This window comes from Phaethon aethereus (genome assembly GCF_964289735.1).
Source record: "Phaethon aethereus genome assembly, chromosome: 1".
Lineage (NCBI taxonomy): Eukaryota > Metazoa > Chordata > Aves > Phaethontiformes > Phaethontidae > Phaethon > Phaethon aethereus.
In genome coordinates, this window is record NC_138575.1 from 136,111,897 (window position 1) to 136,125,286 (window position 13,390).

The 13,390-nt window shown below is 40.0% G+C and overlaps 1 protein-coding gene across 1 annotated transcript in view; it reads right to left on the reverse strand.

Moving 5' to 3' along the window:
* Window positions 1-1,343: 1,343 nt before the first annotated feature.
* The window catches only part of BMX (BMX non-receptor tyrosine kinase), a gene marked incomplete at both ends in the record, with an annotated part of 29,077 nt that continues 17,030 nt past the window's right edge, over window positions 1,344-13,390 (reverse strand). The window contains 10 exons of the mRNA XM_082014329.1: window positions 1,344-1,418; window positions 2,387-2,544; window positions 4,478-4,596; window positions 5,532-5,596; window positions 7,308-7,524; window positions 8,448-8,619; window positions 9,499-9,573; window positions 9,996-10,123; window positions 10,767-10,846; window positions 12,292-12,346. Coding sequence (XP_081870455.1) covers window positions 1,344-1,418; window positions 2,387-2,544; window positions 4,478-4,596; window positions 5,532-5,596; window positions 7,308-7,524; window positions 8,448-8,619; window positions 9,499-9,573; window positions 9,996-10,123; window positions 10,767-10,846; window positions 12,292-12,346 — 1,144 coding nt within the window. The remainder of the gene's footprint in view (window positions 1,419-2,386; window positions 2,545-4,477; window positions 4,597-5,531; window positions 5,597-7,307; window positions 7,525-8,447; window positions 8,620-9,498; window positions 9,574-9,995; window positions 10,124-10,766; window positions 10,847-12,291; window positions 12,347-13,390) is intronic.

Genomic DNA, 13,390 nt, shown 5'->3' on the forward strand with positions numbered 1-13,390 from the left:
GGCCGGTGCAGGTCCCCACAGCCGTTTGCATGACGCCAAATGCTGCTTTCCCTCAAGCACGCGCGCGGCGACGCGCGGGGGACGCGCTCTGCTGGCCAGCTTCCAGCGCCGGGACCCACAAGCACAGGAGCTGGAGCCTCTGCCTGGCCCGAGACCTTCACTTCTTTCTCCCCACGTGTCTGCACCCCACATTTCTTACTCCTTAGGTGTGGGCGAGCTCACGCTGGAGCTGCAGAGGGGTCCCTGTTAGGGCTGGGCCAGTTCCACCTGGGAAAGGGCAAGCAGACGTCACGTGGACTCTTAGAGGCATCACACACTGAACTAGCTCAAAAAACTAGGATTTTTTTCAGCCCTTTATTTTAAAACCCCTTTATTTTATACGTATGAGATCAGCATTTTACAGATGTCAGTGTCTAAGCTTAGACGCCTCTGTGACAGTTATGTAGCTTCAGATGTACACGGTATCTCTAGATGTAGAGAAGTTAGCACTAACCTGTGTAGTGCTATGCACACGTGAAAGTTGGGGGCTCTTATTTCAGTGTTAACATTAGGAGCCAAATGTCAGTTCCTCAGCAGTAAAACATTTGTCCAAGCAATTATACTAATAGCATTTTCAGTTCTCTTCAAATTTTTGCTCTTCAGGTTTTAGAAAGATCAGCAAATTTCCCATTTACTATTGCAATGGCTATGGAATTCTGCATAAAACTTTTTTTTCCTCTATTTTTTCCTGTAGCAGGAAGCAATAACACTCTAGTAAACATCTCATATGCTGCTAAGTAGCAAATAACTTAGATATAGGTATCTTAGAATAAATTCCAAATCAAATGTACACCCTGAGGGCTGAAACTAAAGTTGGTAGTCCTGGTAAGCAAATTGATATATTTTGACAGCAGTAATTTCTAAGTAATTGAAAGCGAGACTATATTTATGTTGCTGTCACTTGCAGCAGTTCTAAATTTGACTTCAGGCATCACCTTCAAGTGATTACAAAGAAAAAACACATTCAGATGAGTTACGATAATCAAGAAAACCTAACAAGCATGTATTTCCCTGTTTACATTTCCAGTTAAGGCCAAATAATGACAGCTTGGAGGCACTGAAGGAGTGTACAAAATGGATATATACATCTCAGCATCTGAGAAGTCCTTCCAAATTCTGTCATCCACAGAGTGTCACAAAAGCTTTCTCTCTATGTTTCTTGGTGAACTCCCTGATTAAATGAGAAGAACATTAATATACAATAGGTGTGGCTAATGTCAGGCAGATTTCAGATTTAGCTCTCGTACAGAAGACAGGTGATACGGAACCAGTACGCAGAGTCATCTGTTTATGAATCGTCTTTTTCAAGCTCTGTTGTCTTCTCTCAGTGCCTCAAAAAATGATAAGAGCTGATAAAAGGCAGGGCGCTTTTCTGGTAGCTAAATGAAGCAAAAATGATGGGTGTGGTTATTTAATTTTGAAATAATTCAGGAACTGTAATTTGCATTAGTTTTTCCTGATTTTAGCATGCAGAAATTCGTAGAGGCAGTGATGCTTATGAAGTAAAAAAACCTGAAGTTACTTTTTATATCGATCTTATGTTGTGATAGTTTAATCTTCTTTCTTTGCATTAAGATGTTCTCAAATATAAGTTATTTTTCTCATTTTTTCTGACAATTATATTAAAAAAAAAAAGACCCAAAACATCACTGTCATTTCATGGTATTACCAATAATGTGCCAAACAGTTATTTTTTGCTAGTGAGAAACAAGTCATGGTCCCCACACAACTGACTAAAATTTAGATGAAGAGGAACAATAAATCAGGATAATTCTTGGCACAGAAGACATAGATCTCTCAAAATAAAATGAACATGATCAGCATTTGACTTACAACTCCTAGAAGACTCACAGATGGGGTTATTTCACACAACGTTAGCTATCTGAAATGGTGGAGGTCTCATCTACATTTGCTGTTTAAGATGTCTGTACAGGAAAGCAGATATCTTTTATTCTGTGGTGGCTAAGATAGAAAGGGCGAATGACTGTGGAGAGGTACCAGTAATGGTCCTGTAACTGTGGAACAATTTTAGACAATTAGCTGATCTCAGGCACCCAAATTTTAAATCATTAAAATTAGGTGAGAAGAATCCCATCTTGTAAGCTATGGTGATGTCGATGTGTATTTTTACATACATTGTTCTGAAAAGAAGGGAGACAATCTTCCTTTAAGCCCTGTTTCCTGTACTGTGTCCTGAACTAGACTGCTACATAGAATGTACTACATACAAGCAATGTCTTTTATAAGGGAAATTTTCCACTATGAACATTAGTTCAGCTATCAACAGGGACTCCTAGTGACTCCTGTAATTTTGTTTTCTCTGGTTTACATGCACAGCTATACATACCTCATGCCAGCAGTTGTACATTATCTGGTAGATGATGTCCGAAACCAGTTGCGGTCTATAAAGTCTGTATCCTTGAGAAACTTTCTCAATCACCTGCATGTTATCATAAAGCTCATAGGGCTGCTTTCCCAAAGTGAACACCTCCCACATTAAGATGCCTGCAAAAATATTCATGGCAATGGAAGAAAAAAAATGAAAGTCAAGAAATGCAAGATACCCCCTTTTTCCCAGAATGACACACATGCAACGTATAACTGATCAGACTCTTTACAGAGAATATTGTCCAAAGAAGAGTATGGAGATGACTGACAAGTGTGATTCTGTACCTAAATGTAAAACAACTTCTACTGCAGAAGAAGGTAAAGTTAGATGATAAAGTTAGTTGTAAAGTATATTTAATGCAGACAATGATGGAGAAAACTCAAGACATAGCTACCCATGGACTGAATTTTTACCAAATACATACAAACAACCCCTTATATACGTATGTGTTTGTACACAGAGGGAAGGAAAACCAAAATGACAGCTGTAGGTATATATGTTTTTATAGGATAACAAGAAAATTTTTACTTATTTTTTTAAGTGAGTGGGGCATATACTCCTTTGATATCAGAAAGATTCTGAATACTTTATAGTGTCAGCTACATATACCTATAAAAACTAGATTATACTGAAGCAATAGAAACACTGGATAATATCATAAACATTAATTCATAATGATAGCTTTGCAAGCAATAATTTTTGTTGTAACTGAACATATGTGATACTCATGCCAACCATAAAGTAAAAAAAATTTGAAATATATTTATTTCAAAATGATATATAGTATACTAGCAGTAATTATTATCATTTTTTTAAAATTTATTGGATCTTTGTCTTCCCTCCAGCTTGAAGACAGGAGCACTGTAGTGTCACAGTGGGATCAGAACAAAATGGTACCTGAATCCCAGCTTTCCTTGATGAGTATGTTAAAAAAACAAGATTATTTTTTCTCTGGCATCTGCTTTTGGGATACAAATACATTAGTTCATTCTTTAGGCCTTTAAAGACTTATGAGTTAAAAACAACCAAGCAAGAACTGACTATCCCACTCACCCCTTGCTTCCACTGCATCAATGCATAGTGTTAAAATGAGAAAAGACCTTCTAAGGAAAAATAATGCTTCTTACTGAAGTTAATGACAATACTGAAGTTAATGACAATAAGGCCTGAATCCAGGATTTCATCAATAAGAGAAAAAAAAAGTATCACCAGAAAATCCAACTTCTGATTTAATTGTATAGATTATAAGCAACTTGTAAAGGGCATGAATGAGCTGTTTCCTCTTCCAGAGTCATTAATATTGGGAGACTAGCTGCAGTTAAAGATAAGAAGTATTCCAGCATTTGGAAACACTTTCATCTGCTTTATTCACCATTGCTCAATGTCAAGAACAGTGGCTTGCCAATCTTTCATCAACATGACAGCTGCCAAAATTTCTTTACTGGAGTAAGTGGAATTTAAGCCCATTTGCAAAAGGCTCCCTTTCCTTTGACACATTTTGCAGACTTTTAGAAACACTGAAGAGACTCCAGGGATTTGTATATCTTGAAAACCACTGAAGTAGATGGTCAAACTTTTGAAATTGTTGTGTAGAATGTGATCTGCAAATGCATCTTATTTTTTCCTGAGGTACAGAGTCGCAGCTCACACGGACTCTCTTCCACAGCTGGCTTATGCACAGAGCCCACTCTGACATCTGCAACCAACAGAAAAGCTCTTTTGACTTGGGCAGCACTGATTTATGGTCTAGATATGCCAAAGATACCATTTGATCTCCACTGCCAACAATTTACCACATTAAACACATATACAGCAAATAAGGAGTGGGCAGAATTTCTATGTGTTTAAAAGAAAAACAGTAGGGCTAAAAAAAAATCCAAAGAGGATAGGGCTTGAATGCATAAAAATATTAAACAAGAACATAAGCTGTAACTGCTTTTTACATTCCTTCAGTGTGTAAAAGTCTAGCATTTCTGTTTAGTAAGCTGAGGGAATCCAAACATAATGGCATATATGCATACATATTTATACGTAAAACTCCATACATACCAAAGGCCCATACATCTGACTTGCTGCTAAATTTGGTGTAATGAAAAACTTCTGGTGCTGACCACTTCACTGGGAACTTGGTTCCTAGTGAACTTATATACAGGTCATCCAGAACGTACCTACACGGCAAGAACAAAACTTGGTTGTGACCGAGTTACAATGAAATACTATTTACTGCTTCTTCCCTGTACATCACAAGGTTCCTAAGAAAAGCCTGGGCAGAATCCCAAATTTCCAAAGGGTACCTAATAGAGGCATTGGTTACAATCTGTAGAACAGATCATTGCTATCAACTTACTAGACAAATAGTGCAGAATCATAGAAATGCCTGTTTTAAGGCTATCTAGCCCAGCCTCCTGCTCAAATAGTATTACTCCCAATATCAGATCAGGTCAGCCATGGCTCTGTGTAGCCAAGTCTTAAAAGCCTCCAAAGACTGCAGTCTCGTAGTCTCCCTGACTGGCATGTTTCACTGTTCCACCACTCTCCTGGGGAAACAACTTCTTTTACTGACCAGCTTGAACTTCCCAAGCTACAGTATGTGGCTGATGTCTGCTGTTGTATCACCTGGCACTGATTAAGGCTTATTTAGATCCATCAGCTTTGTAACTGTAAGGAGCTCTAGGCAGCTTTTAGATCCCTTCTTAGCCTCCTCTGCACCAGACTAAGCAGCCTGCTCCCTCAGCCTCTTCTCAGAGGATGTGTTCTCCAGGCTGCCCATCCTCTCCAACTTCTCTCCTTTGAGGCTGCTGATTAAGATGTTTGGCCCTCAAATTAGGTGAAAATAGTGTACACAAAGTAAACTCTGAGATTTCATTAACAAACATGAATAGTGAAATCTCTCAGCTGCGATTGGCCTTTAAGCCTTAACTTTCTGAGACAGCAGAATGACCTTATTCTAACCCCATAATGGCTTATGGTCTTTAATAGAAAGGACACACGAGAGAGAGTGTGGTTTAACTTTCCTAACAGCCAGTTGCTAGCTGATCAATGCCAGTGAACTATATATACACTAGCATCATAGCTTCACAAGGCTCCCAACTCTTTTACTTACCTAGTCATCCCAAAGTCAGATACTTTCACAGTAAGATTGCTGTCAACCAAACAGTTCCTAGCAGCCTTTAGGAGAGAAATGAGAAGAGAGATGAGTGGAAAAAATACAGAGAGGAGCAAATAATACCACATCTTGGCAATTTGCTAACAATAATTTCTGTCCTCTAGCATTTCAATGAATAATGACATTCTTTGGTTGAAGCAATTAAGTTTGGAACTGTAAGGGAACAGTCAGTAGCTCTTACTTAACTTTTTGACCATTGATTAAAAAACATTCTGTATCATGATCCCAGCTTTACAAATAACTACACTGAGGGATGAGGAAACAGAAGTGAGAAACCCACATTCAGAAAAACAGCAACAGAGATAGAAATTAAACCCTGTCTTTCAAATGGTGTCCTACTCCAGGGTCCTTTTCAGTAGGCTCAGAATTTACCAAGGCATCAAAAAGTCAAAAAACATTGATTGGATTATTTGCAATGCACTATAAAGAGAGCGGAGCAATGAAAGGTGAGTTAAACAGCTTGATTTATTAAAAGTTCACTATAAGCCTAGTTCTGTAAATGATCACTTGAGAACATTTATCTAAGGCCGTGTTCTTTGCCTGCATGCTTATTAATTTCCGTGATACAGTTTGCATCTACAATTTTCAACCTGAAATCAAGCTCAAGTTTTATTTCTGTTTTCCCATGGTGTACAGACAGTTTTCGGGAAACTGACTTTATATTTACAACTTGGATTCTTCTACATAAGTTGTCTGATATTCCTGGTTTCTGAATCAAGGTGTGAAAAATGGTGAGGTATGGATTTAACAACTTTGTTTACACATAAAGGCGATTCTTTGAAAGCATCAACAAGACATTTATAATGCTACCTGAGGAGACTGCACCCCTATTGGAAAATGAAGCAAGTCTGTAACATAAATTGTCACAAATCTTCCGACACATTTTTGTCTAGAGTTAGAAGGCAAAGTACTGCCGCTGACTCTGAAGCACAGTGCACCAGAAATTTGGCTAGGTTCACTTTTAATAGGCCAATACAATAACAGCTTATTTCCCTGAAGAATGCCAGCAGTCTTGAAAGTGAAGTTTTGCATAAACTTTAGGTACAAGTCTTTGAAAGGACTGATCCCCTCATCAAAAGCAACTTGAAATACTTGCTTAAAAACTGTCAGATAAATGTATTTAAAAGAGCTGGGCAGCTGCAGACTTTTAAATTGTGTTCCTGCTTGCAATGCACCAGAGTAAATTCCAGTATGTCCTAGTAGTGTTCACACTTTTTTTATAAGAGAAATAGTTCCCAATTAGATAAATCCCTAACTCATTAAAAAAAAATCTAAGTGACCCAAATCTTCAGTGTTGCACCTCTTTCTTCTGGAATACCACAGCATCATTGGACACAGCCCTTTACTTCAGTGGATTAATTTTACAATTGGATATCTGTGCTGCCAAATGGTGCATTAATCCTTGAGGCTAGAGCCCATAAATGCAGGCAGCACAGTATGCAGTGCTGTAGATCTCTCAGCGCAGCTCTGACGCAGAGCATATTAGCTTGTGGACAGTGCTGTTTACGTGTGGATTTAGTGCTGCTCATCCAGAGCTGCCTTGTATTGAGCCAGCTGGGCATCTCTGTTCACCTGTGTTCATGACCACAGTGCTTTTTGGGGTGAGTGACAACAGAGACAGTGCAGCTGTGGCTGATCCTGAGGGGTAGGACTGCCTAGTGTTAGGTCATACCCCTAGCTTCCCTGTCCCACTTCTCCTGTGGGATGGCTTACCAAATCTCTGTGTATGAACTGGCAGCTCTCCAGAAATGCCATAGCACCACAAACATCATAACATATTTCCAGAAGCTGAAGGGGCTGTAGTTCCTTCCCATGACTCTTCAGGTAGGTAAGCAAACAGCCATTAGGCATGTATTCCGTCACTAGATAGATGGGGTATGATTTTGAGCAAACACCGTACAGTCTAACAAGTTTGGGATGATTAAGTTTCCTGAAATAAAGACAAAAATACAATAATCAAAGAATAAATAGAGATTATTGTACATTTCTGTAAGTTTTTTTCTTCCAATATCAATACAATGTATTGAAAGAAATTATTGAAAGTGGATACAGTCGCATCTCAGACTTCAAATATTCCTTTTCAAGAAGGATTGACTGTCCTTCTTCGCATTACTTTGAAATTCAGTATTGATGACAATCAAAAGAAGACTCGGTATTGATGAAATGACAATGTTACAGTCAAAACCTGAAATAGGATTTATCAGCGCAAAAGTGCGACATTAATGGTAGGAGAAAATAGATCTGAGTTGGTGGGGTGGACCTTAGGGTTTTCTACTAAAACCATGTAGCAAAATTTTCAGATTCAGAATCCTGATCATATCAGCTAATTAACTGATAAGAAGGTAGTGCATTCCTTCAGGATATGAGATATCGAAAATATTCTTGAATTCTTATGCTTCAATTATCATCTCATGGAATTTCACTAGAAATTCGAACATCTTTACTCTTTGGAGTCAGAGACTAAACCTTCAAGTCTCATGTTCATATTTCTGGCATTTCTCAGTTATTCATCTGTCTCTCATTCCTACCTGCAAGGTGGCAGGAAGAGCTTTCTAACCATTTCTGTATAAATGCTAATGAAGCATAGTTTTAAGTGACATATGTGAAATCTATGAAGTTGTGGAAGAGATGTAATTGAAAATTTTGTAGATGACCCTATCAATCTTGGTGAAGTTCTTTTGGTAGTACTTCAAATATCCTATGTGGCTACCTATTTAGCCTGTGCCTAATGTACTCACAGTTACTTAATGCTACTTTTAAGAGGAAATTCTCTTTCCTGTGTGTGCTATACATTACTGATTAATGTTTGGAGAGATCATTATTTCCAAATAATTCAGCAGTGCCATAGCTTACATCATGGTCTGAGCTTCTTCTATGAATTCATCTTCTGACATTGCTCCCTCTTTAATCATCTTTATGGCCACATCATATTTTCCCTTCCATTTTCCCAGATGCACCACTCCAAACTGACCACTCCCTAGCTCTCTCAACAGGACAATTTCTTCTCGTTTCAGCTCCCAGATTCCTAGTAGGACAAAAGAAATTCCTTTAGAAAAAAAAAAAAAAGGGGGGGGACAAATGTGAGGTCTAGATGTCTTCTTTCCTCCCTGCAATAGCCATTCCTAGCACATTAGAGGTAGAAAACCAGAATTTCCAGCCCAGTATGATAAACCATTAACAGAAGTAAAAATGGATAGTGAGAGTTAGGACTAGAGTACCACATACCACATTTGTGTGGTATCCCCCCCCGCTGTTTTCTCTGGAGGGTTGCAGAACCATGCAGCGCTGAAGCAACACACCTGTCTCTCGGCTTTGTGTTTGAGTTATGGAAGGAGACCATACTTCCTACAAGTGTTACTTGCTACTGCTTAGGTTTAAGCCTTATAAACAGATTTGAGAAAGATTTATGCATCAAATGATCATATATTTTAATGTAGGAGATTGGAGAACAAGTATTGCTGTGCCAGGTAATGTGGCAAAGGGAAAGAATGGCCATGACTCAGACGTACTGGGGAAGGAAGCATGCAAGATCTTGCACAGTTGATATAAGACCTGATATAAAATGCCTTGAAAAGGGCACAACATAAAAGTTGATATAAAGTGCTTTTGCACTTTTGCCTTGCCCTGGATGTAAACTTGTAGGAAGGGATACCCTATTTCATAGAACCATAAAGTCACAGTGCTGCACTGGACAAGAGGAAACTACAGGAGCTGAAAGGACTGAAAGACCATCCTTCCCAAATTCTCACACTGCCTTCTGCATGGACAAGTGGAAATGGCCACCAAACAAAGATTCTGTAAATTCTCGCAAGTCTGAAAGCAGTAAGAGTCATGATTCCCTGGTTATTCTTTTCTTGGTGGTCAAGACTGACATCAGTTTCAAAAAGGAAAATTATCTTCATACCATTTCCTAATGAAGCTGTGGTTGGGACTTTATTTACTTGTGTAGACACTGCATGCCGGAGCCTGGTCACCATACCTACAAAGAAAACCTGTTAAAGGTCACAGTATATACACAAGTCTTCTGAAATCAAAGAAAATATAGGAAAACTAATATCTCCCTCTCCCTGCCATATTACAACCATCCCGGTAATGACAGGTATTCAATATTCAATATTCAACAGCTGCTGCATCATGACACAAGGTTGAAAATTTTCTGTGCTTAAGGGCTAGTCCAGTAGAGGTGTTGCAAGAAGATATAGTACAATACTAAAAAGCACTGTACAGCAATCGAAAGCAACTAAATTGATTATGAATATGTTAGAACAAGTTCCACCCAAAATCTCCCAAAAGTTGTTTCAATATTTAGAGTATTCAGTATTAAAATACATTCACCATAATGCTGAGAATTTCAGAAGCCTAAGCCAAAGCCAATCAAGTAGAAAAAGCATACAGGATTACCAGCTGAATTGTGCTGATGGTAGTGTATAAGCTTGGGAATTGATTCAAAACAGTAATTTTCAGCAAGGTAATACTTTTTCTCAGGGGTTTTGTGCACATGGTAATGTTTGACTGTTCCTTCTTCACTTCTGAAAAACATCACAAAGTGCAGTACTTGTCAAAGCCTTGCGAAGTGCCTTCCAGCCCATGTGTTAATAAATTAGTTAGTTGGTGAATGAACTGTGACACTCCAGCTGGCCAAATAACAAAATAAGTAGTAGATGTCACCAGGAAGACTGTTACATTTGCCTCAGTCTGCTTTCCCCCTTTACACCTGCTGGCTATGTGGCACAGGTTCCTAGCACATTGGAGACTTCTGCTGCATACTCTAATGTAGTCTGAAGGTTAGTGCTTGCCTCCCAACAGTTACCTCTAGAGCAAAAGACTTTCATAAACTGCCCTTGCAAAGGTTCTAAATCTAATTTTGAACAACTTTCCTTCCCTTTCCCATACCCATTCCCCTTCCCTTCCTTCTCTCTCACTCTTGAGACTCTGACATTCCCCTAGATTACGTGCCTCTTACATGCCTATGTTTACATGAGACAATTCTGGACCTCCATTCCCCCATTCATGGAGCCACTGTCGTGTATGAATTCAAATAACTAATATGACCTGGATGTGCCTGAGGTTCAACCTTTAACACAATGTAGAGATTTTGTTGTTGACCAGTCACACCAAGCAGCATGCCCATAGCATGCTCATAGAAACGGTACACTTTCTTTGGATACTCACTCAGGAACCTTGCTGAATACAGACACAGTGTACATTCCTGCTTGGCTAGATTTCCGAACCATAAAAGCACCTTCTTTTCCCTAATTAAAAAAAAAGACAAAAAAAAGTTACAGGGAACAATGAGGTTGGGATTAATTTCAGTGAACTTTAGGCTCTTATGCTGTAATGTCCACAAAGGAGAGAAGGAGAGAGGACTCTTCTGACATCCTTTAAGGACTACATTAGTACAAGATGAATTATGCCTGAGAAATATTTATTCCTCTCCACTAAAAAGAGGGTCTAGGTAAGTGGTTGTGGTATCCCCTTGTGAATGTTTAAAATTAGGCCACATACATCCCATCTGAATAAGAGCTCTATCCACCACACTCGGTTCCTTTACATAATGCATTAGACTGATGTATTTTCTATTGCCAAAGTACTTCTGAATTACTGAATAAGTAGAAAGATTTTCACTGCACTCCATTATATTTGGACTATTTTTAGTCTTTATGTGGTACTCTAGTCCTAACTCTCACTATCCATTTTTACTTCTGTTAATGGTTTATCATACTGGGCTGGAAATTCTGGTTTGCTACCTCTAATGTGCTAGGAATGGCTATTGCAGGGAGGAAAGAAGACATCTAGACCTCACATACAGGCCAAAGTTCATTGCTGTGAAGTTTAAAGGAAAGTTCATGCCTCCTTAAAGTTAACTGGCATCAGAAGTATTCAGCACCTTTTGGGACTGGGACATAACTGTCTTTCTCCAGTGATTCACCACACTTGAATTTCATTCCTGAACCTATGGTGCAGGTCTAAGGGAAAGAAAACTGAGCCAAGGCTCCCAAAGTGTCAGGTTCTATCAAAGTTGTTAGTGGCTGAGGACCGATAAGACTGCCTGTGAGAAAGCAGCAAGCCACAAGAGGCAATCTTGTTGATGCAGCGCATCCAAAAGCAAAGCATGGCTGAGTCTGGGTCTCCTCCAGAAAGGTACATGGACAAGTATTTCTGCAGTCATCTGCTATAAAGACCTGTACACCTGACTAGTCCTATGGTGTTATCCATCCTTGATCCTAGTCAGCTGCATCCAGCCAACACTCAGCGGGCATAGTACTGAGTTTACTCAGGGTTGTCTGCTTGTCTGGGTGAACTTCTTTGACTCCACATTTGTATATCATAAAAGCATCACAGAGAATTTCTCTAGACTGACCTGCAAAAAGAGCCACACTGGAGAAAACAACACAGGCCTAGAGATAAAACCAAAAAGCAGAGCTTTGAGGGAAAATGCACTCAGTGTGACTTTGTTCCAAGCCTAGTTTAGAGGTGAACCATCTGTCCATTTATGTAGAAGAGCCATTAACACATACAGGCATTTTTGGAGATATGTTTGTCGATACCAAGTTAGCACAAGTGTTTCTAGCACTCTGTAATACTACAGCTATTTGAAAAGCATCAGCATCCTCTAGCTACACAGTATAGCAAAGACAACAGGCACAGAAACATTTCCATGGTCATTCATATACAAGTGATAAAGGATATGTAGGACCTTCTGATGGAGCAGCTGCTCAGACTGGGCACGGGAGATATTACCAGCATACCAACTGCAAAGAGAAATATTGGGCTTATTCACAGGCTGTTTTCTGAATAAGGCACAGCAGACACATGAAATATCATAGAATCATAGAATAGTTTGTGTTGGAAGGGAGCTTTAAAGGTCATCTTGTCCAACCCCCCCCCAATGAGCAGGGACATCTTTAACTAGACCAGGTTGCTCAGAGCCCTGTCCAACCTGACCTGGAATGTTGCCAGGGATGGGGCATCTACCACCTCTCTGGGCAACCTGAGCCAGTGCTTCACCACCCTCCTTGTGAAAAATTTCTTCCTTCTATCTAGTCTAAATCTGCCCTCTTTCAGTTGTAAACCATTGCCCCTTGTCCTTTCGCAGCAGGTCCTGCTAACAAGTCTTTCCTCTTCTTTCTTACAAGCCCCCTTTAAGTACTGGAAGGCTGCAATAAAGTCTCCTCAGAGCCTTCTCTTCTCCAGGCTGAACAAGTCCAACTCTCTCAGCCCGTCCTCACAGGAGAGGTGTTCCATCATTTTTGTGGTCCTCCTCTGGACCTGCTCCAACAGGTCCATATGTTTCCTGTGCTGAGGGCTCCAGAGCTGGACGCAGGACTCCAGGTGGGGTCTCACCAGAGCACAGTAGAGGGGCAGAATCACCTTCCTTGACCTGCTGGCCACGCTTCTTTTGATGCAGCCCAGGATACGATTGGCCTTGTGGTCACGCTGTGAGCGTACGTTGCCGGCTCATGTCCAGCTTTTCATCCACCAGTACCCCCAAGTCCTTCTTGGCAGGGCTGCTCTTGATCCCTTCATCCCCCAGCCTGTATTGCTACCAGGGATAAAAGTCAGAGGGTAGACCTGGGACATGAGATGAAAGGCAAACCACTAGTTCCCATCTGCTTCCTCTCATCCAGTGGCTCTCCTTGCCCTGAAATATCTGGGCCCACTTTGTGACTCTAACTTTTTACAGTAACTCCTTAGAGGAGGATGCTGATGCCCTAAAGTTCTGCCAGGAGCTCTACCAGAAGCAGTTTGCTCTGTTTCCTGCAGACCATGACACAGCTGTCTCCCTAAAAGCAGGG